The 25500-nt window shown below is 36.0% G+C and overlaps 1 protein-coding gene across 3 annotated transcripts in view; it reads right to left on the bottom strand.

Moving 5' to 3' along the window:
- The window catches only part of DPY19L3 (dpy-19 like C-mannosyltransferase 3), a 66191-nt gene that overhangs the window by 9528 nt on the left and 31163 nt on the right, over positions 1-25500 (bottom strand). The window contains exons 10-19 of one of the 3 annotated variants that reach the window (XM_038367983.2): positions 24970-25071; positions 23291-23364; positions 22893-23051; positions 21756-21875; positions 20862-20973; positions 20157-20213; positions 16236-16318; positions 9179-9311; positions 6886-7044; positions 2753-6228 (exon numbers count right to left, since the gene is read on the bottom strand). In XM_038367983.2, the coding sequence (XP_038223911.1) occupies positions 6067-6228; positions 6886-7044; positions 9179-9311; positions 16236-16318; positions 20157-20213; positions 20862-20973; positions 21756-21875; positions 22893-23051; positions 23291-23364; positions 24970-25071 (1161 nt within the window). In that variant the 3' untranslated portion in view covers positions 2753-6066. Of the gene's footprint in view, positions 1-2752; positions 6229-6885; positions 7045-9178; positions 9312-16235; positions 16319-20156; positions 20214-20861; positions 20974-21755; positions 21876-22892; positions 23052-23290; positions 23365-24969; positions 25072-25500 lie in introns of those variants that run through there. The other 2 variants (XM_038367985.2, XM_038367984.2) reach the window with 2 other exon arrangements.

Below are 25500 nucleotides of genomic sequence, written 5' to 3'. Positions count from 1 at the left end.
CACTTGCTGGAGAATTTTGTGCCCAGAAACCAACTAATGGATTACATTCTCCAGTGATGTAGCATCTGGAAAAGATAAACTAGAATCTGGAAAAGATAAACTAGGAATACTTTACTCTTAATGTTTTTCATTTTCAGAGAGTACTTAGTCCAAATATAATTTTACTAATAAACACCTAAAGTATTTTACTTAACTGTTTCAGAAAACTGTGTGAAAGCAATATTAGATTAAATAAATATATTGCAATTGTAAATAAGTTGAGTATGTTGGGTTCTATATATTTTATGACTGTAGTAGTCACAGACTGTACAAATGGAGGTATATATTCACTAAAACCCTACTCCCCTCCAAGAGCAAAAAATACCCTGCCAGTGTTTACCACTGACTCTGCCCCCAAATTCCTTTCCTCCACAACTATGATATGCTGTCATTTTGGTTGTGTTTTAAATCTAATTTAGCCTGTAAGCTCCTTGGGGCAAGGACTATGTCATTTTATTTGCCTGTAAAGTGCCAGGCACATATTTACTGTATATGTAAAGGCACTGTATTAATAATAAATATTCTATATCTGATATGTCCTAGTTATATATATTCTGTTGGGTTAGCTGCTTGGACCTAGATTATTATCTATCAAATGAACCTTGATCCTACACTCTTCACAAAGACAAAACTGCCACTGTTATCAGAACAGTTACTTTAGGATAGTGCTCATAATACTGAGCATATTCACCATGCTGGTCAATATTATTTACTCTTCCTAGTAGAAACTAGTTTTGGCTTGATGAGCAAAAATGAGGCACCTGGTAGCTACAAACACACTTTAGTGGTGATGCATACATAGGCCTACTGTATGAGCTTAAATATAGATGACTGGAATAAGTGTGGCTTCCGTTAGCCTGCTCCCAACTTGATCCATACACACTAAGAACAGAGTTTGGTACAAATGTTTTTTCCCTTACAAAACATTGATTTGTTTCTGAAATTTGTGATTCAAGCACGAGTGACCATGCACACTGTAAGAAGCTGACTGGCGCATATATATATATATATATATATATATAAAAACACACAGTCTCAGCACCTAGAGTGCATGCAGAATAATACAAAAGGTCAGATAGCATGACAATCATTAACAGAAAGAAATGTTCAATGAACATAACAAATATCCTTAATGGCCATAATAAGATATAATTGTTTGCAGGTGTCATTCCCTAATTTAAAATATCCACCTTTCCTACTACTAGAGTTGCTAATAATTCATTTATCTGCTTTAATTAGTATGTTGCTGTTCTAATTACCATGCAATCCCTGAAATCATGTCTCTTAGTTTGTTCCCCCTTCCTACACACAAATATTTCTCTATTTCTTAACAAAAAAAAGCTTATCATAGAGAGGCACTGACATCTCTCAAGAACAGGGACAGCTGGCTTGACTGCAAAAAGCCCTGCAACCAGAAAAGAAAAAAAATTTAAATTAAAAAAAAAAAATCAGTGGGTCCCTAGGTAGTTGGATTTTCAATAATCTGGTACTTTTACTAATCTCCTTCCAAGTTCTTTACAGTTCTCTAACATGTAGTAAGAACATTTTATTTCCTATAAAATACTTGTATAGGTCTGAAATTTAAATAATCTTGTGGATATTAGTATTTAATCTGCCTGTCAAATAAATTAATCTTCATGGTTTTTTTTTAAAATGATATTCCAAGTATAACATTTCAAGTCATTGAAAAACCGACTGCCATTAACTTTGTAACACTAGGCCAGACCAAGGAATTCAAAAGAGAGGCAAGACTGGCATCATTTGCACTCTTAGCACATGGAGTGGAGTTAGGAGAATTATGAGCACTGCACTGATTAGTAAAACAGTGGACAGTTTGGCATTCTCTCTCTTGAGGGAGTCTGCTTGAGTGTTTTGCAAAATCTACTGATAACTGTTGATAAAGAACTAAAGAGAGGATGATCCTGATTAAGAAAAGACACTGAAAAAGGACTACTTAACCTAGTCTAGAAAATTCAATATACACATATTTCGTATAATAATTAAATTCTATTAATTAAAATTCAGTCTCATTGAATCTCTGATTTGCCCCTAAGTCACTCTACTAGCAAAAAGCTTCTTGCACCATTCATGCAAGTTTGTTTTAGTCAAGCATCAAAAGCAAAACTGGAAATGGGAAATGATTCTGCTGCATTCCTGTTCATGTCTGCATATCCCATTTCTAGAACAGAACTTATTTCTGTATTTTTAAAATCATTCTGTATCTTAGAGGTCTTGTACATTCAAATAAGGCACCTACCATATACAATTATTCTCTGTTGTTCCTCCCCAAAGAATAAATGTGTCTTTCTACAATATAAAATTACCGAAATTAATAAAAAAAAACCCAGCAGCTGATCCCTCTGCATCGAAGCAAATTATATTTACCACTGTCAGTGTAACTTCCTAAGACAGCCTGCTGATCTCACTTAAGCTAAGTGCACTGGGTGATGGGAAAAATCACTACTACTAAATCATTAATTTGGAAATTCAATAAAAGTGACTCATATGAGTCAAACCATAAAGGTGATTTAAAAAAAATATTAACTCCACATGTCATATAATAAGCTTATGGGAAGGTCAAAACTTTTCTCACTGAGACCTAGCTTACATGAAAGAACATAGGAGACTTGAAGAAAGGGAAGGTTCCAAAGCTGCTGCCATTCCCTCCCCACCTCACCATAAAACCAAAAAGTGGCTCTCTGGTACGATTTTAAAAAGGACACAACTTTATTTAGTATACAATATTCATAACATCTCAGTACAACATAATATAAAACAATTGTATATGAGATCTCACCATTAGAATGTTCAAATCAGAAAGGGCAATATACTTCTGAACCCTAAAGGCTTTTCTCAGTGATGATGTTTCAGCTCTGTGATCTAAAGATTCCTCTGTTCTGACCAGGTTCTTACTATGGTCACACACAGTATGCAATATATTCAAGGAGTCACTGAGTTAGTAATCTATAGCTTTCCCTAAATGCACAACAGGTTTTATAGCAAATGGAGGTGCATCTGAGTTAGCATAAATAAAGAGAAATGCTAAGATAGCCATTTGATATTGTGAAGATGTACTGGGGTGATGAATTTCAATCAGAGGCAGAGATTGTTGTCAAAAAGGAATCCAGATTTTAATGCATGAACATGTCATAGCAAACCACTGAAAAAGGAGGACATAATTATTACAAATAAAAAAACACCAAACTTGAGCTAGGAAAGCCTCAGGGATTCTTGCACCCTAATCCTGACTTCCAGAGAATAGAAAATTTAGCCTTTCTTCCTACTATCAACCACTACTAGAGTGTTGTCTGTTAGCTGCCTGGTCATCAATGAACTGTCCTGTTTGAGATCACCCTTTCCCAGCATGCTCTCCTTTAGTAGTTAGTCCTTTAAATTTGGGAAAGACAGTAAGCTGCAGTACTAAAATGGTGACCTTAGAGCATAGTGCTGCTAGTTGCATCTCCTTTCCTTCCAGCTAGTAAGTGTTTTGCTCCTATTATTTTCTCTTGGCTTTCCCTTACTTTCTGTTTCTGCACAAGCATATGAATAGAGTATTACTTAGCCATTTAAATATGCCTTTCCATTTATAATTAATTCTTTCACAGTCTAGAAAAGTTGGAATGTTTAAACTGACACACTTTTCAAACCCTTTAGACCTTAACAACTCCTGATTTCAGGAGCTAAATATTTTGCTAATGCTTCAAATGTTTATGATGCCTTTGGGGAATTGTGTATTCTAAAAACAATACTGTCCTATACTGATAATGTCTTGCTAACAAGAAGCATGTTTCTTATAATCTGCAAAGAACAAAGCTATCTTGGATTCTACCTTATAATTTTTTTTTTTGGCACTTCATAGTTTCTACAAAAGGCTTCAGCTCTATTTTGGCAACATTAAATACAACATGTATTACAATTATAACAATTGTCAATCTATTTAAAATAATGTTAATCATGATTATACTACATCTATGAGCAAGACTCTCAAAATCAAGACTGATGTATGTTGGAATATTTAAGTGTAATTAGAGCAAACTAACTGCACCTTAAAAGAAGACCACACTGTATTCTAAAATAAGACAACAGTCTAAACATACTATACCTTACATGTGCTTGATTTCAATTATTGTAAGGCACTGACTGAGGAATTTACTGACCAATACTGTCAGCAAGTACGGGTTTAATTAAAGTTTTAATACTGATTAAAATGTTTTATTATTATATTATGTTAAACTGCAGTGGTCTCCAACCTCATTAAGGAATACAGGACAGAAATTATTCAGGAGTTTCAGTTGCTTGGTTTAACAACTTAGCTACTGTCAATGTTTGATTTAAATACAGTTTGATTAAAGCACACTTTCCTTTTGTGTTAGCATGAAAGTTCAGAAAGATATTGAATGCTGCTTAATAAGTATTTACTGAATATAAAATTGTTTGAGCATGTGACATAACCATCTCTATCCCTGCAGTAATTTAGCTTAGTACAACTGCAAATGGAAAACATTTAAATCATTTGGAATTGGAATACAACTCAGCTGTGAAAGTTAATCTCATTACACATCTTGATTAGATTAAATGTGGAGTATACTATCAGTAGCACTTTTAAGTTTCCCATCATTAGAAATTAACTGCAACAGTAATTATCATAAATGAATTATTTGAGCAGGCCACATATAGTCCTATACGTGTTTAAATGTTAATTCAGCACTGACCTAGAGGCACTTGATTATTACCTGTTCTGATTTTCACAGGAAACGAATAAGGATAGTAGGTGCCTAGTTAAAGTGGGAGAGTGCTGTTCGGCTTGCAAGCAGACCTAGACTCTATTTAGTATGAAAACAATATGTTAGCACTAAAGTACTGTAACAGTGACTTCTTTTATACACGGCATTTAAAAACTCCATAGAATTCACAAAGTTCTAGCCTGGAAAAAATATAAAGACTACAAACAAAACACAAAGTTTACAAAAGTTTTAAGATGGAACATCATCTTCAAAATTAATGACTATCTAAGGGTGAGAAGGAGAGAAACAGTGACAGTGTTTTGTTTTAAAAATATCTGTTTTATGGGTACTTCAAATACCATAAAGCGAAGAACTCCATTGTGATCATACAATTTTGCTGCCATTTTTAGGGCAAAATGCTCCCCTCATCTCCATTGCAGAGCTCAACTTTGATATTCTACTCTTGGCTCTGTGTGGCATTAACAGAGGAAAAAAAACCCTCATAAGTAGGGAATGCAGCAAAGGAGGAGTATTATAAGGATCCTAAAGGATTTTGTATTTCATTAGTTATACTTGTTCTGAGCATTTTAAATTGCTTTTAATAGAGGATACCAAAGTGTTACATATATCAAACATGCTCCGACCTAAGAAGAAATACACAAAGATCTACCATTGTGTTAAATCAGCATAAAAACAAGCTACACATTTGTATAATTAAAGTGTTTGACAACATGGAGATTACTCTAGTCTCCAATGTGTTTTCACTATCAAAGGCTTTGATCCTGCCATCAGATCCAAACTATGTGGGCTCCAGGGTCCAATAGAGTCCCACTGAAGGCAAAACAGGCTCTGCATGGGCAGAGAGGTTTGCCTGTGAGGATGAGCTTGTAGGATTAAACCAAAGTTTTTACTGTTTTAATGTCTTCGAAGACCACAGCTAACGCACATTTAGTTATAAAGTAACAAGGCCTACATGCAGCTAACTTCTCTCACGTTCATGGTACAGTAAAATATTCAAAACCCTGAGCAGAATTGTATAATTAGTCATTCTGCAGCGTTGATGCAGACTGCCTATTCTGCACGTTTTTCCAATCAGCTAAAAATGGAAAAATTCCCTGTCAACATCAAGAATGTTATAAAAAATTAAACGGTCTAAAACTAACTGAAGCATCACAGTAATTAAACAAACACTTAATGTAAAATGCCTAAAAAAGTAACACTTTTTTTGTAAACTTCTTCAGCATTTCCCACAGTGGTCCTAACACTAAAATACTGAATTAAAAGCCACTGATGGGCATATATGCTATTTATGTTTAGCAAGCTTGTAAACATGGAATGTTTTGTTCTGAAACACTCTAGTGAAGTACATGGAATAAGAAGACAAGTTCTTTTTAATTTCCTCACAAAAGCGAGGATATAGTGAAGCTTTCAGATCAGGTTCATTCTCTCCTAGACCATCCATGATCTGTAAGAAAGTGAACAGCTTTGTGAAACACCCTTAACCACTGCTCAATTATGTGCCATAACAAGGAACTCTAGGAATTGGAAAAACCAGGAATATGCTCAAAGTGTTAATGTGAACCAAATGAGAAGACAGGACCAAATTAAAATGTTAGGTGTTACAATAGCACCACTGGCTGCACTATCATTAAAAATCTAAGTTCTCGCCCTGGTTTGTCTGTGGCACAGAGTCTATGCAATTTGCTTGTATTTGTGCAGTCTGTTTAGGGCCTTCACCCTCTGGCGCCAACTCCTAGTAAGAGGTGAGAACTCCCTGGGCACAGCCATGTTACAGTTACCCAACCTCTCTCCCTGTTGGAGTCCATGCCTCCACCCTCCCAGGCTCTGGAAGATTATACACGGGGAACACTATGCATGTGCTGTGCTCACCTGAGGTCCAGCAGGTGGTGGTTGTTTTCCCCCCCACTACTATCAGTTAAAGCAGCAAGGTTCCTTTTAGGCTGAACTCCTGGGATGAAAAATGATGCCACTGGGCCTTAGTTCCCACCCTCATTGCAAAATGGAAAAGATATATTAGCAGCTTCAAACTCAAACATTAATTGCTTTTCTCCTAGAAGAAATTAAACAAAATACATTTTCCCTTCTAAAACCTTGTACTTACATGACCATTAGCTATATCGAGCAGGTCTCGTAACCGACAGCCTCTGCTATGCCGTCTTTCATAACATATGCTGTCCTCCAAGATTACATAATTTGTTCCAAAAGATTTCAGTATGCTGTACACATCTTCAGGAGATCTCTTTGCATACACCTGATAAACCTACAAAAACAGAAAAATAAAGTTGTAAAAGCAAAACAGACTTGTTATCACTGTATATTTGTTTGTTCTATTTCTTTATTTTTTCATCTTGAACCAGAGACATGAGAAGTTTGTCTTAAAAATGCAATCTTCAAGATCTGAATCAATTACCTTCCAAGTATAAGGCAAATATCATCATCTTTGGTTACTGTATAGCCATCAGACATCTCACATTTTGGAAACCATATGAATTAGAAATATATTCATTCTATCTATCTAAATGTAAATCTAAAGGATTTACCCTTTCACCCAAAATAGCACCTAAATGCTTTCCATGTAAATTCAACAGCAATAGCCAAGTCCCTAATAGACTTCATGGAGTTTCTTGCAGTTCTCCCTTTTGGGGTCAGAACTCTGCTTGGGGTAGGGTTGTTTTCTGGCTTGGTGTGTGTGTGGTGGTTGGTGTTTGGGTGTGTTGTGGCTTTTTTTTTTTTGTTTTTGGTAGGTATTTAATGATAGAAAGGAGTGTCTGTGTTCTGACTGTCATTTTTATTGCAATAGATTAAAAAGTGAAATATAAAGGTAGATTTTAAATGTTTCAATGTTTCAAGGTACATTCTGTAGTTCTCACCAATATCTATATGTTTACTACAGGCTATGCAGCATATTTATGGCATGTTATGCTTTTTCAAGAAAAATATGAGAAGAACAGCAACAAGAATTACAGAGTGGGTGAAATCCTGGCCCACTGAAGTCAATGGGAGTTTTGTCATTGACTTGAGTGGGGCCAGGATTTCACCTCTGAGTTCTGTGCAAAACACAAAAAATAGTAAAACTTCGTCTACGCTACACTATAGGTCACTTTGGTATGATTTATGACTCTCAGATTAGGTCGCTCGTGAATAATCCACATCCCTGAGTGACGTAAATTATACCAACCTAAGCACCAGTGTAGACAGCCCTGTGTCCTGTCTCTCAGGAGAGCTCTCTAGAGTGTTTCCTCTACAAGCGCTGCTGTAAGTGCTGTAGTCTAGATGTAGCTCGAATCTGAATGTTTGCTGTCACTGGAGTGATACCCACAAATACATCAAATTCAGTCCTGTAGGGACAGTTACAAAAGTGCTCTTTTCCCAACATCATGACATGTTAATGGAGGAAATGAAATTCTGCCTCAGTCTCTTATCATTAACAGCCAGAAAGTGTCCTCCCTCATTAAGCAGTATTGCTATGTTATTCATTTTAGTGGATTAAACCATATCAGCACTCTAACTGATGTACAAGTGTTTATAAGACTGTACACTTTACTTCATCTGTCTCTCTCTCTCTCTCCAAACAGAGACCCCAAGCCACTTTAGCTAAAGTTATCTGAACACCCTGTGAGAAAACAGACTTTGGGACATGCACTAAAGGTCAAGAGATCAGATCTTCTGCAATGAAGGAAAGGGAATAGGCTACAGAATCAAGACTGCTCCACTGAAAATGCCTCTTCATATTTAAACAGATGGCTTTTAGGTCCATAACTTTTGATGACTGCAACTGCCACATCATACAAAGAGAAAAGATTAGAAAAGGCCCAGATTCTGATGCTTTTACTCAAGTTTCGTAGCACCATATGCCACATGTAGTCCCAGTGATTTCAGTATACATAAATGTGTAATCTAGGGTACTATTCAACAGGTGAGATTCTCACTGCTACTTCTTATACCAGGTAAAGCGCCAAAGTGACATAAAAGGATTCTAAAAGCACCAGATCCAGCTAGGGGATAATTCTCACAATGCAGCTGGTGGCCATCACTCTGAGTAGATGGGACTGTAGGACATAGGACAGTGTAGATTCTGGGCCGTACTGCTGTCGATAAAGCAATCTAAATTATGTAGAAGGGTGCAAGCATGGCTGAAAACCATTTTAGCTCTCTTTCCCCAGGGGCTGAAAGTTTGGTGCTGAGTCTCTCAGTAAGAATATCAGAATCTGGCCCTAAATCGGCATACTCACAAACCATTAAAAATTGCAGCAATTACACCAATACTTTGAACTGCACCAGGAAACAAACTAGAAGCAGTAAACAAAAAATTTTTTGGGCGCACATGCTTGTGTGGGATAGACCCAGCTCATAGTAATGGGAATTAGATGAAAGTAAGATCAGAATGTTCTTACTTGTTTTGTTCTCTCCCTTAGACTCTTGTCTTCATAATGTGGGTGATTAGTTAAGATCCTTCCAGTGCACAGTTTGACTCCTGCTAATAGCTGCATGCTCCCAGCAATCACTGCTTTCTTAGGAGTGTTTGACCTAAACAAATGTTCAGAACATTGAGGAAACCTTTGTGGTAGCACTTTGCATCAGCACAATTAGAGATCAGGAGAGAGGTTTTTTTTTCCCCCCATCCCCCAATCTTTCTTCTCAGGTAGCAAAATGTTCTAGAAAATGTGATTGATTCTTGAAGTCACTAAATATGATGGAAAAGATTTGCAATGAGTCCCCTAAACACTAGGCCCTCATAAATAAATCTGTTTGCTAAATGGGTAAACTGCATGCATAAATGTCAGTTTCGCAAACTTTAATTGTGTCTGTAAAATTTGCAAGCGCATCCATTTCAAGAGGCTTCCTAAATTATTTTAAATTAAATAATTATGTGAATAGCTGCTTAGAGCTAGGCTTTTTGGGAAAAACCTACTAATTTCAATTTATAATGTCATTCTCTAGCTTACACAGCCTGTGAATACTTGTAGGCATCTATTTGTCATGTGTTTAAAGTAGCTTATCAGAAAAGATGTTTTTAGATGCAATTCTAATCTTTCACTCCTGACCAAATGACTGCTCTCCACTGTTACTGATCCAATCGGAATGCAAGAATTTTTTGTCATTCATCATAACTATCCTTGCTTTCATTTTGAATGAATCCTAAAGCGAAACAAATGGATCTGTACTTTCCACATATCTACCTTGAAGGAGAGAAAATTGCAACATAGGGGTCTGGAAAAATTAACCTCAGTCATAAAACCACCAACAAAGTTTCCAGACAAAATAATTTCTGAATTATTATTTATTATTGTGTATTGTGGTAGTGCCAAGAGGCCACAATCACAGTACTACTATGCCAGGCATTATATACACAATGAAAAGATGGTCCCTGAATCAGTTTTCTGCCTAAATATATGATGACACAAAGGGTGGATACAACAAGGCAGAGCACAAGGAAGCAGTGAGACTTATGATTAGTATAATAAAAAGTGGTCAAAGTATACGAGCTATGTAGCATTTGTCCAGTGTTTTGTAGGCATCATGACCAAGGCAGATTATAAAGTGAGATTAGGACAATAAAAAGGAACATAAACTAAAATGGAATTAGGAGGCAATTTGAAGCATAAATACCCACAGATGGACGCACACACAACCACAACCTAACAATCAAGTAATTGTCAGGTAACTTGATACAGAAATAGGCTTTCTTCACATGCCAGTGCACACACCTGCCAATATCTAAAGGTGTATCTTAAAGCAGTTATGAAACGGTAGCTGTAAATGATCAGTGTGTGGGGTTTTTTGTTTTTTTTTTTTTTTTTTAAATGGAGTACCATGATAAAGTTTGAGAATGTTAAGAGGCAAGCATTACATTTTGCTAGAGCCTTCCAGGAGATAAATATTTATTCATTTCTAAGTATTATTATAAACCTTTCCTAAAACTTCTTGCAGTTCCATGTTAATTTCATTCAAAAAGGGCATAGATAATTTTTAATATGCCAGTTTAACTTTACTGAAAAATCATTTTTAGTGGCTTATAAAACTAGTTTTATTTGAGATTCTGAAAGTCTTTAATCTTGCTTTAATATTTTATTTGCACTTAAAACATTCAAAGACAAGTGTCATGAATAAATGTTCCATCAAAAAGAAAACTACTTTCTCTTGGAATATAGCAGTATGCATGTATAATGGTCCGCATCACTAGCTGTAGCAGCGACTGAACCCGGAACCAGAAACAAAGCACATTTGAGATAGAGTAATTCCTTCATCTGATCGTAGTAGCAGGCTTTGAGCCTATGAATTAGCCATAAAAGGGGGACATGACACACACAGCCAGTATGTTAAAGATACAGCATGATTTTGCAATGTTTCATGTATGCATCCTTCACTAATACTTCTACCTGATTCACCCACTAACAGCTGTGGTCTCTATCTAAAGCAATTAACATGCTTCAAACCACTGAATGGCACTTCTCTATTACAGAAAAATGAAGCAATTTTTACAAATGTCTGAACAAATGATATATAAAATGAAAGGATAATTTTGCTGCCCAACTTGCAAACAATTTATTCTCTAAGAAATGTCACTAAATAATGACAAGGACTTACAGGTCAAACTGATTTACATTATATAATTTAAATGTCATTACAAGCAGACCTGATGACATTTTGAACAAATAATCTAATTTATTTTTGAACCTCTAAGCTTCAACAAGTTAATTACTGCTGAACTAATGGGTAAACTGAGCACTATAATATAATGCATGAACCCTTGCTTTATCTACACTTTTAAGAATTTATAGAATTATGTAAATACTACAGAATAAGTCATTGAAAATAAAAGGGTTTTATAGGAATTATAGGTCTGAGATTAACCTGCATAGACTTCAGAAAGTGGTAGTAATTCTTTCTGTTCTTGGTAAACTGCTATGAAAATCCAATACATTTGTTTTAAGGAGGTCCTACTGAAATAGCGAACGTTGCAATTATAGGTTGTATCAGTATAAATAGAGTTACTATTTCTATTAAGAGGTCTCTACAGCTAAAAGCTGACTGGAGTTCAAGATTATAAAAACTGGCAAATATCTGGTTATCCTTTTACTAGTCGAGTGTAAAGAAGAAAGGAATCTATTCAACACAGAGTTTTCTGAAAAGGGCTTCCCAAACCCCGCACTCTTAAACAGATTCATCCTGAAAAGAAAATGCCATTTATTCACAGAATGCCACATTAAAATATTATGGGATTAGCTGAAATTGTTAGATAAATAAATAAAACATATTCAAGAAAACTCTCTAAGACCAATTTGGCCTCTGCATTGGAAAGACTGCAACTGACAAAAGAGGGAAGAAATACGTACATAGAAAATAACACATGCATTTTTCATCCTAGACTTGATTTTGCGCATTTGAATTTTGCGTACACACAACTGAATGCACCTGTAAAGTAAGCATGCACCCATTTTAGACACTCAATTAACACATGAATTGGTCTGCCATCAGAGTCTGTGGCTCAAAGTATGGTGCCAATAGTCTAAGGAAAAAGGGCAAAACTAGTTAGCATCACTGCTTAAAACCTGGCATATTCACTAGCTTCTAGTATGAGTTCTCTTGAGCTCTGAAACTAGGCACTGCGGCATAGGTCAATAATGGCACTGTAAGGTAGAAATGCCTTCCTTAGCTTGGAGATGGAATATGACCACTGCCTCACTTTATTGATTTGTGTAAAAACAAATTTTTCTGTTCTTTTTGGCCCAAACCCTTTGCGGACAGTAATCGTGTGAAACTCAAAAACAATCACAAATTAGGCCAATTTCACTGAACACTTGGCCCAGATGCACTTGAAATCCAGCCCAACTTCGCAAAAAGGTTTGAATCTCAGTAAACTTTTCAACAAACCTGGCCTCTGTTTTAGGTTTGTGACAAACTTTTGCATGGTGGTTGGTCTGGTTAAAAATGATTCAATAACTGTAGACAGGATCTCCCTTGAAGGCAAAAGACATTACTCCTAGATCACCTACCAGCAATAAATAGAATAGAGGAGCTCACTCTGATCCTCTTCCCCATCTCACAAATGAGTATGTTGTTCATATTGTCTTGGGGAAAGAGACCAAAGCTAAGAATTTAACATACCTCCTATATGGGAACACAGAGCTCTAAGGGCTACTGGTTGCTCCCTCTTTGATTTTGTTTTTTTTACCGCTCCAGTACATACACTCCTGCTTCTTTTTCCACTTGTTTTTGTAACAGAGGATGTATAAAATCAGAACCCCAAAGATACAATATTCTTTAGTAATGGTCCAAAACATGGCAAAAGATTGTTGTAAAGATACAAAACAATACAATTGTTAAGAATATTGTAATTTTTATAACTGGTAAATCTGTGGAAATATACATTTGAACTTTTTTAAACTGGACAGACTAATGCAGGGGTTCTCAAACTGGGGGTCAGGACCCCCCAGGGGGTCACAAAGTTATTGCATGGGGGGTCCCAAGCTATCAGTTTCCACCCCAAACCCTGCTTTGCCTCCAGCATTTATAACTGTTTAAAGTTTATATAAACAAGTATTTTTAATTTATTATGGGGGGGGTCACACTCAGAGGCTTGCTATGTGAAAGGGGTCACCAGTTCAAAACTTTGAGCAACACTGGACTTCTATCACTCTTGGCTTCTATCACTCATGTGTATTTGGACACTCTTTTATACTGTATTTGGATCTGTCAGAATCAAAGGCCTTTTTGACGTGGAAAGGTTTGCAAAATGGAACAAAGGTATCCTAATTCAACAATACATGTGACCAACTGGAGTTCAGCCACACTTTTTTCGATAAATGAATAAATAATTCTTGACATCCAGAGTTTATAATGCAAATTCTGGCAGACCTTTACCTATAGCAAAACTGCCAAGTGGTAGTACAGTATAATGTTCTGATTCCACAACTTAATTTAAAATTAAGAAAATATCAATCCAATCTTGAGGTGTAGGCCATAAATTTGTTTTTGACTATAGTTAGTGCACAGCTAACTAACTTTTCTTTGTGACCAATATTATTTCTAAAAACATTAAATCCTAAAAAAAATGTACTCTATCATGATTTTAAAATGAAAATGTTAGCATTTTCAGCAGAGGGAAGATATGAGATTTACATCAAGTGAAATCCAGTTCATGGTTGGGACCAAAGTCACACTTATATTTTATGTATAAATCTATATCAAACTCTGTATGAGATACTCAAGAGATCTGAGCTATCAAATATTTACCAACTCTTAATAAACAAGTGGCATTAAATGGCACTGGCTGATAAAAATTAGTCATGAGGTGGTGTCAATGTGGCTACAAAGATACTAAATGATAGAGACAACATGAGCCTGCTTTCAGAATACCATTCTAAAATTAGTAACTTATTTACTTGTGAATAATTACATTGATTCTCATAGGTTGCAGAGGAGGAAAATAGTGTTATGTGTCATAAGTGTCATAAGATTACTGCTAGGGGTGAAAAATGTTAAAACTGAGTGACTAGTTTCATCACAATACATTGTACACACAACTTCTAGGGTTGCCAACCCTCCAGGGTTGTCCTCGAGACTCCAGAAATTAAAGATTAATCTTGAATTGAAGATGGTCATGTGATGAAACCTCCAGAAATACGTCCAACCAAAATTGGCAACCCTAATTTCAGTTATTCAAATGTGGGATATTAAACAGCAACTTGGAAGTAAAAATATAATGCAGTGCAATACTAGGGTGTCAAAATATTTAAAGGCTAAAAAGCAGCAGGTTCAGGTTTTACTTCCAAAATATCTTCTCAAGAACACAACTCTGCTTTAAAAATAAAATCTCAAATGGATATGTGAGAATTGCAAATAAATGCAATTTCCAGGGACGACAGACACCAGAGCTCTGGTAAACCCTGATACACCCCCAGTCTGAGTAGGTTCAATATTCACTACAAACATTTTTCACACCTCTGGCAAAGCAGGTGGTGGGCTAAATTCTAACTTCAGTGCAGCTGAAACCTGTGTAGGTTTAATTTGGCTGTGAGTTCCGAGTGCAGCATTCAGTCCACTCTTAACGCCAAAACCACCATGCCCTTGTGTCAGCAAGCCACTACAAATATATACATTAAGTTATTTAAAGTAAGGGCAAGAGACTGCCACATGCATACTCTGTAAAAACTGATTTTCACAAGCTGTCATAAATATAAAGGGAAGGGTAAACACCTTTAAAATCCCTCCTGGCCAGAGGAAAAACCCTTTTACCTGTAAAGGGTTAAGAAGCTAGGATAACCTCGCTGGCACCTGACCAATGAGGAGACGAGATGCTTTCTAAAGCTGGGGGGAGGGAGAAACAAAACCCCTCTCTCTGTCTGTGTGATGCTTTTGCCAGGGACAGAACAGGAATGGAGTCTTAGAACTTGGTAAACAATCTAGCTAGATATGCATTAGATTCTGTTTGTTTAAATGGCTGAGAAAATAAGCTGCGCTGAATGGAATGGATATTCCTGTCTGTCTTTTTGTAACTTTAAGGTTTTGCTTAGAGGGATTCGCTATGTTTTGAATCTAATTACCTTGCAAGGTATTTACCATCCTGATTTTACAGAGGTGATTCTTTTTACTTGTTCTTCTATTAAAATTCTTCCTTTCAGAAACTGAATGCTTTTTCATTGTTCTTAAGATCCAAGGGTTTGGGTCTGTGGTCACCTATGCAAATTGGTGAGGATTTTTATTAAGCCTTCCCCAAGAAAGGGGGGGGGGTAACATTTGGGAGGATTTTTGAGGGGGAAGACATTTCCAAATGGAATCTTTCCTAATAATATAATACTGGTTTAGACGTTTGATGGTGGCAGTGACAGTCCAAGGGCAAAAGGTAAAATAGATTGTACCTTGGGGAAGTTTCAACCTAAGCTGGTAAAAGTACGTTTAGGAGGCTTTCATGCAGGTCCCCACATCTGTACCCTAGAGTTCAGAGTGGGGAAGGAACCTTGACACAAGTGAATGCCCAACATTAAAAAGTGAGATCTTAAAAAAATAAATAAAGACCAAAGGAAGCAGAAGTGCATCTGAGGAGATTCACTGATTTCAATACTTTTTTTGGACCATCACCTTCTCCAGACTGAAGATTCTCTTCCCTTTTCAACCAAGGGAATGATCTGTGCTTATCTACCCACAGAGCCTAATGGAGACAAACAGTGGTAAACTGCTGTACCAGGGCACAGCAGGCTGGCAAGAGTTGCAACTATCTGTTTTCCACAGTCACTGATGATCTAGTCTCTAGATATCCCACTCCCCTTTAATTATCCCCACAGGTCACTATAGTTCACTGACCGGTGGCAAATGGAACAAGAGAGCACTATATATATATATATATATATATATATATATATATATATATATATATATATATATATATAAGAATACTGGATTGCTATAAATAGCATTTAACTTAAATAAATAAAATAAAAATACTCTTACTTAATCCAGTTCATCAGCTCCACTGTGTCAGGATCATAGAATTCTCTCAGCTCTGACAGCTCATCTATCATTCCTGGACAGAACTAGAATTACAAACAAAACAACCTGAAGAAAAAATGAACAAACCAAGTTCTAGATATTGGAACAGAGCTCAATTACAAGATAAGTGGAAATGGCTGGTTTGAAGTATTGATCTTTTCTACCTTATAGACAAGCTAAAAGGCTTTAGTATAGCTGCCCCTCTGATATTATGTATGAGTAGCACTGGCAATCTGGGGCCTGTTGAGGTCCCCAGCTGATGCTAGATGATCAGGTAAGAGCAGAACAACAAGGTGGCTTTTTAACTTGACCATTCCATGGTTTTATCACCTAGAAATTGGATTACACCTTAAATATATTTGGAAACTGAAGCTAGTAGTGAATGTGGCAGTCTGTTTCTGTAGCAGATATTATGTGAGTGCTTTGGAATCTGTTCTGGGTGCTTACTGGTCTAAGTTATTTGTTATGATTTACAAAGCCCTAAATGTACTGTGTTGACTGCTTCTCTCCCAGTCTGATACTACTGTAGTTGAGATTGGAGAAGATGCATTGGATAAAACTCGTTTTAAAAGAGAGAGGGACTGCTGTCAGTATATGTCCTCTGAAAGTCCCTCAAATTTGAAACTTATTCCCCACTTTGGCCTGCCAGTAAATTTAAGGAGCTTGCAGACTTCCCTTATAAAATGATTAAACCAAAATGCTCAATTTCGAGGGCTTAAAATTTAAGAGGCCAGTATAATAAAAGTGCAGAGCACCTGCCGTTCCAGTTTGGTCTTGGTTAGTGATGTCAGTATTTTTAGAGGTGCCAAACATCAGGCCACTTATTTAGGTGAATAAATTTAAGCATCTACATTTTGGCTTCATTGTGGAAAGGAGAACTGCTAAAGTTATTCATACTGTCTCTGTTCACCTAAGGATTAAAGAAACCAAGATGTTAAATATCATCCATAGGGATATTGGCTGGAATTCATAACTATAAAAATAAGATTGTCCTTTCCTCATTTCTATGGAACCTCAATCTTGCAGACTACACGGTTCAAGATGCCCATCTCTGGCAAGACGTAGGCATAATGGACTACAATAAAGAGATTTGTACCCTCACCAACCAAATTTCTCAAGATATAGATTTATCTGAAACACAACATCAGGATTTCATGGCATAATGGGAATTCTGGACTTAATGAGATTTGTGGCCTTAGCAAGTTCTAACAATTTGTTTAGAAATAACTGACTTGTACAAACACAATTTGATGATCTTCTATGTTTAAATTGTAAAGAATGCATATAAAGTCATTAAACAACCTGGACAATGACTAAAAATTTTGATTTTAAAAAAAACAAACAAACCAAACCTTTAAACTTCAACACTGAAACAATAACATGCTGAACAAATGTGGAATGGAACTAGAAGTACAATCAACATTACGCATGGAAATCCTCCAGCACTCTTATGTGAAAGTTGTTGTCTGTAGTACACTAACGTAGAAAATTCATGTGAATGGAAATGTTGTCTTGTAGGTTTCAATATGTGCTATATAACTAATCTAAAAGCTGGCTAGTGTTGCATCCACAGCTGTAGCTGAAGAAATAATCTTTCAGGCAAAGTATTTGGGATTGTAGCAACCACATGTCTTAAAAGAAGCTTTTATTATCTTAGTCAGGATTAGGTTAATAATCCCATAAAATTGCTGGTTTAGGGGAGGGGGCTAATACATATTTCCTCTAATAAGTGTAATCTCAAAGTGCTACGCTAAATGGGTTTGTTTACAACTACTTCACAAGAACCAGACTGATGGCCAGTTAAACTTTATTTTTACATATAATAAATATGGAAGATGTTTATGCAATCTGTGCATGTGTGGAAAAGAATAATTTATTAGGTGCAAAGCAAATATTGTATGTCTTGATATCCAACAGAATCAACTTACACCTTCAGCTTTGTTGCAAAGGTTGGGATGGGCGATGTACATAAACCAGTCCTTTGTCACAGAAAGTAAAGATTCTGGATCTCTCTCAGTAGAGGTAAATCACTTTCTCTGGACATACTCTGAGGATTGGTTCACTGACAGCATTTTAATCTATTTGTTGAAAAGTTTTCGGCCCTCACGAGTGAGTAGTAGTAATCAGAATTTTGGGGAATTGCCATTTTCAAAGTTTTTTAAATTGCATCCTAGCTAGCAGAGAATTCAATCCCCTTTTCAGAAAGTCCTTACTTAAGGGTCTGATCCTGAAAGATACCGAGAATTTTGAGAGGAGCTAAATCTGTTCACTCACATTGAACATTCAGTACCTTGCAGAGTTAAGGTCTTAAACTCTATGAATTAGCCTGTTTTTCCTTAATACTTGCACTATTTGGATACTGGGCTCTTCAGGTAGCTTGAACACATCTATGGGCCTGGTCCACACTCCATAAAAGTCAAAGGGGTCTCCTGTTGACTTCAGTGGACTTTGGATTGGACCCTATATGCTTCAATGAAACTTCAGAAATGGATACTGGAATCAAAGATCTCAGCTTGTGAAGAGTTGGACTGAATCTCATCATAGTTGATGTGTTACCTGAGACAGCATCCTACAGAAAAAGGACTTGCCACATCTAGCTTGGATAGAAAGGGATACTCCCATCCATTCTCTGGGATGTGGAGAGGTGCTACGTTTCCTAAACTGGCATACCAGAAAAAACGGTATCCCTAAAAATGTGCAAAAAACAAAATCACATCTGCCAAAATGGGAAAGAACCATGAGACAGTGGGACACAGTGGTCTAGATTATGTCAATAGTTTGACTTTCCATTTTGCCTCGGAACTGTATTTACTTTTTTGCTTTTAAAATTTAATAAAATTCACAAGGAGACTTAACAGAGCTTCAGAATTTTCTCTATTCCTAGGTTTATTATGAAGCTCAGTTCCTTGGTTATTAAGATTCCCTTTCTTTTTTTTTCCTTTAACTCTGATAATGAGCTTCACCTTGAGTTTCTTTGAAGCTAATAATTTCAAGGGAAACCTCTTGTCTCCCATTGGTGATAAAAGAAATAACTTCTGCATCAAAGTAGCTCCTGAATTTTTTTTCCCTATAAATATAGATTAAAAGAATGGCCTGCCCAATTGTTGGTGTTCCATTAAATTAATGATCTAAATCTCCGTGATACGACAGGCTGATCAGACTAATAGTCTACTTCAAATATGCTATTGTTTTGGAACTTATTTTATCTTGGTGTTTCATAAACACATTGTTTCATGTATTTACATATAAAAGCTTGAGCCTTGTTATCATCAGCCCTGTCTCAGGAGCAAACGATAACACAAATCTTAGATTCATTTCTAAATTCTGTAGATTTACTTCAAAGCTTGCATAAGATTAAGTACAGCAGTAGAGTAGTAGATAATCATTTCTTCTCCTAAAATGGATCATTACACCAGTTAACAATCTGTATCTTAACTGCGACTTACCTATAAGTACTTAAAATTAGAACACATAAGCTTACATTTTCAAAATATAGGAATGCAAATCATTTCTAACTGATAATTTGCACACATAACTACCACAATTGCACATGCACTTGTAGTATCTTAGGATGCAAGTGATCAGTCAGATGTGATTTCATTTGAGTAAATGCATAGGCAATTTAAACAGGCAATCAATATTTTTACACATGCAATTGCATCATTTTCTTAATTCAGCCGTAAATCTCATGCTATTAGCTAAAACCTCTCACCCAGTATTTATATTCAGATGTACAGTTTTGAGGCAGTATGGAAAACAGGGATATGTTTTTACATCCGAAACTTGGATCTCAGACTTTTCTTGTATGCAATCAGGAATTTAATTTTTTTTAACCCAGGAGGGGAAAAAATACCAAAATATTAAGATGAAAACATTTCTTACCTTATAAGAAAGGTACAGCAATGTGATTATTGGTACCAAATACCTAATGATCCATAGCTAGGACAAAAACCCAGAACAGACATTGATTAATTTTTTATAGCAAAGTTTTTAAAGTGTTTTGATATAAATGAACATTTATTTTTCCTTTGTGATTGATGCACTGACCGTGCAATGGAATCTGCACAGCCATAAGTATCTACCTGTGCAGATCACGTTTCAAGGTCAGGACCTATTTGTTCTGAGCTAAAGACCAACAGCATTTGAAATCCTTCTATATAGAACGATTTCAAACCACCACAAAATGTTACTTTATATTTATGCACTTAAATCTTGTATAGTATAATAAACAAATTGTAAGTCTCTCTTCAAACTGATTAATTCTAAAAAATTCTATGATTTTTATTTAGTCAAGGTGTTACTAGCCTTCACAGCTTCTTCTATATTGCCACCTAGTGCATTAAAATGGCATTGCTTTAATTATAAAACCCCAAGAAAATACTAGTTTAAATTTAAAATCCTTTATCTGAATACACATTTTAGAAGTATTAACTAGTGCTTTTTAAATGGTTTTAATGTACTGTAGGTGAGAGGCCTAAAACCATTTGATTCATTTCATATCTACCTTTAAAAAGCTGAAGCTTCATTTGTCTAATTATGGGGAAAATACAGAATTTCAAATACTGTCATAAGAAATATAGTTCTAACCTTCTGTGGTGTGTAGAGATGAATGGATTTCAGGACAAATCCCCAAACTTCAGTACTGCACAAACCAAAAGAAGCAAATACACACATATGGGATGTCCAAAGGTACTTCATTCTGGAAGACAAGTTTTCATTGATCATATGGAGCTATACTACTGTAAGAGGGCTTGAAATTTTTTATAAGTAAATGTTGGTGAAAGTCTATTTTACAACATACTCACAAACAAATGAAATATTTTCATCAATGATGATAAATTTACATACAAGTGAAGTAAGAATGATCCTTTAACTTTTTTAGAGTTTAAGAATGCTTACTTTGTATATTTGATATGTGATGTTGACAATTTGTGTTAATTGTTTATAAAGCTTTAACTTTTTGAATCTCAATGTCTACGGCTATTAAATAATTGTCTAACCCTCACAAAATTTCATGCAAATTTGAAAATTTAAATAGATGACTATAGGAAAAATGCTTACAAATAAACATGAATGAATATTAATTGAAATCCTACAAAAATAAAACCTGAATTTGCCAACCATGAATGTATAACCATGAAAAATACTTTGATGTCTTGTCAGTAACTTCAGAGAAACTTCAAACACAACTCTCTTATGCTCCCAGGACACTGAGGATTGGCATCATAGCAGAAGTAACTGACTAAAAGATCAAATTTGGCAGCTTGTCACAAAGGCTTGAGATGAAATACTTTGTCCCCAAAATTGTATGTTTTCTATGTGATCTGACTCTTTTGGGAAAGATCCTGCTGGGAAGGGTTAATTGCACCAGGAAGCAGGCAGTAAGAGGGTGAAAGCAGAGCGTTGCATAGGGTTATGACTAGTGTTAGATATTAAATATTCAACAGCTTGAAGAGACAATGAATTTTTTTTTTAAAATACCTCATGGTGCTTAAAGCCAGGCATCCAAACAGAATTGTGTGCATTAAGTTGTAGGCAGCTCCAGGCTTCAGTATTGTGCAAATTTCCATTTTATCCATGGATTGGACATTAGCTGAACCACTGAATGAACAAACAAAAAATCAGTGCTGTGCTAGGCTTAACAATACATTATTTTAAAATTGCACATTTGCATGCAGTTTAAAATTATTTTAACCTCCTTGATGCCATAGAGACTAAAGCTCCTGATGTTAATACTAATTAACTCTTCATTCTTAAAATGGTGTTTAAATATTTCACTTGCAGATAATGATGATTACAATAATAGCACCTCCATAATGAAATGTCAGGTTTTCTGTTTTCATCTCTAGGGTGCTGGTTATGGCTTTAAATTAACTTTTAAAATAAATAAAAATGTTAGTGTAGTTATTTACAATACACTATAATGCAAATCATGTGAATTTGTTTTAGTATTTCCATGAGAAATTCAGTGATTGCCAATACAAAATTTACCATTTAGTTGGGTTATTTTGGTGGGGGACACAACTTATGCCCCAGAATCTCAGCTGTAGCCAAGTATGACAGCACTGCAAAGGAGTTAACTGCAGCTCCCAGATTCTGGGACCAGTTCTACAGTGGCCCTGGAATAGATTGGAATAGCGGTGGGGCAGGTCACAAACTATAACTTGCTGGAATGCAGTAATGCTCCAGCCACATCCTTCCTATCCCTGTGCCAAGGACACTGTGAATTGACATAGACCAGACTCTCTGTCAACTGGGAATTTCCCCCATGATTGAGAGATCCTCAAGTGGAAGCAACTGGTAATTCTCTGGCTACTTTGCAGAGAGGGACTGGAATGAATTAGAGACACTATATTTTGTAGTAGGTAATTTTTGTTTGTTATAGTCAGTAAAATAGTTTGGGGCTCTATAAAGACTAATTACAGCTAAATCTTAGTACACACTTCATATCTGAAGTTCAAAATGTAAAGTGATTTACTTTGTCTTATTTTTACAACCTCTTTTCACTGTCTGAGTACTTGTGGTAAAATGTACTGTATACTGCTGTGTTCACTGTCAGTTATTTAGCCCACTGAAGAAAAATTCAGGAAAATCTAGTTTAGTTTTGAAACACAGTACCTGAGATTCTGAAAAGCAACAACAGCAGCTGCTACTGCCATAAGCAAGAGAACAAATAGATAGGCATAAAAAAGTAATGTATCGGAGAGTCTTGCAAAAGTATTAAATGGCAGCAGACCAAATGCTTCTTCACAGAGGTACAGGTTAGCATCGAAATCTCTAAAGAAAAAATAAAAATGGTCATACTATAGATTTCATAACTGGTGGCTACATGAAAGGTTCAGTTTCCTTATTGAATAAGGCAATCATGAAACTATGCATACAGGTGAAGATTTCTACCTCTTGTTCATATCATGCACTTGGTTGCAAATAATAAATGTTGACCTGAAGATCTAATTTTAACAATGAGCTGATATAATGAAGTAAAATTGAAAATTTCAGATTAACGGATATCCTACCTTGTAGTTCCAAATCCAAATTTTGCTTTCAGGAATTTAAATATATGTTCATCTGACTCAAGATTAAGAATTTTCTATTGGGGAAGAAAATAAAGTTACTTTTTTTTCTGCTAAAAATTAGAATACATCTTCTCTTCTCAAAGACTTTATAGACTAAAATAATTATTTAGACACTGAAATTGTGAAATAATTCACAATTGTTCAGCTGTAGCCTTAAAGTGAAGTTCTACTATGCTAAACTTTGCAAAAATGGTGCTGTGAAGTTTAATGTTTGTCTTCGATACTTTTTGTATCATGTTTTCCCAGTTAGAAAAGTAACTCTGAGTCTTGAGATCAGTCTGTGGTCTGCAAGTCAACTTAGGTTTTTTGTTTTCAAGCATCTTCACTAATAACAAAGGACAAATTATGCCTTCAAGTAGGTTTATTATCATGGACTTGCCCTACCATAAGTAAGGCCCTACTAAATTCATGGTCCATTTTGGTCAATTTCACAGTCATAGGATTTTAAAAATAGTGAATTTCATGATTTCAGCTATTTAAATCTGGAATTTCAGTGTTGTAATTGTAGGAATCCTGACCCAAAAAGGAGTTGTGGTGGGGAGGAGTTGCAAGGTTATTGTAGAGGGTTGTGGTACTGCTACCGTTACTTCTGTGCTACAGCTGGCAGTGGCACTGCCTTCAGAGCTGGGCAGCTGGAGAGTGCTGTCTGCTGGATAGGAGCCCAGCTCTGAAGGCAGAGCTGCTGACATGCTATAGTATTGCCACTCTTACTTCTGCGCATCTGCTGGCGCTGCCTTCAGAGCTGGTGCCCAGCCAACAGCTGCCATTCTCTGGCCACCCAGCTCTGAAGTAAGGGTTGCAATACCATGGCACCTCTAAAATAACCTTGAGATCTACCTGCAACTCCTTTTGGATCAGGACCCCCAATTTAAGAAATGCTCATCTCTCCCATGAAATCTGTATAGGGTAAAAGCACACACAAGACCAGATTTCACAGTGGTAGACCACATTTCACGGTCCATGACACGTTTTTCATGGCTGTGAATTTGGTAGGGCCCTAACCATAAGTGTGTCTTGTGGAACTCCACTGCCTTCAATCCCATTGTCTGCTAGGTTTTGATCTATTGTATAAGCAAATTGTTGATACATAAGGACTAGAATCCAGGTCACACTCCCTTAGCAGCACAGTGCTAGCAGGAGAATATGACCATAAAAGTAATTCCTCCCCGCCGCACTTTTAAAATGTATAGATTTCTGTGTGTACACACACAGCAGATAAAAGTAAAAAGCTGTCTTTTTATATAGTAATTTTTTGGAGAAGAACTGCACTTTAAATGGATTTGAGTCTAACAGAAATGGATGAAAAGATTTGCAAGTAACAAGAGTGTCTTGTAGTGCTATAAAGCAATATCGGCCTTATTTTTCCCTTGGAAGTACAGATAAGTTATACATTTATGTGCATGCATAAGTTGTTGCAGAAATGGGGTCAACTTGTGATGAGAGGGTTCCAGAAAAGAGGTTAAAGATTCTTGGACAAAAGATCTGAAACTCTCTTCAGCTCCTAAAATCTGTTTTAAAATTAGGCAAAATCTCATGATTTACTACACACAGTTGCTTACACCATGTATATTTATCTAATTCCTAACTTTACATATGTAGAAAACTTCATATTTACCTACCTTAATAAAGTTATTAACTAGAAGTGTCAAACATAACACCAGGAGTACATGGAAGGAAAGTTTCCCAAGTCTATTAAGCAAGCATCCCATTTTCATGTTTTTCTAGAAATTAAATGGATTGGTATCTTAGTCTTTTAAAACAAAAGATCTAGGATTTTTATATATCTGGAACAAGAGATAAAATAAGCTGCTTCAAATTACTTGTTTTTAAATATAATCAAAAACTATTATTGCATATTAACCACGATGTGTGTTCTCCAGGTTGCTGTGGAAATCAGTACATTCTCAATGTGCCAATGGGGCAAAGGATATTCTCTTAATTCAACATGAGTATCGGCTAGACTACATGGCCTTCTGGATGATCTCCCAGTTTAAAGCTCCAGATTTAACAGGGCTCCTGGTGCCACTCACAGGCAGTTTGGGATGGGAGCAGACATTGTCTAATTAGAGGAACACAGTTCTGGTCTTATGCTGCCACATAGGATGGGTCAAGAACTATGATCCTGTAATTAGACAGCTGGTTTGACTTAG

This window comes from Dermochelys coriacea, chromosome 12, assembly GCF_009764565.3.
Source record: "Dermochelys coriacea isolate rDerCor1 chromosome 12, rDerCor1.pri.v4, whole genome shotgun sequence".
Classification (NCBI taxonomy): domain Eukaryota; kingdom Metazoa; phylum Chordata; order Testudines; family Dermochelyidae; genus Dermochelys; species Dermochelys coriacea.
The sequence above is the reverse complement of the archived record's forward strand: the minus strand, read 5'-3'. Positions and strand labels throughout refer to the sequence as shown.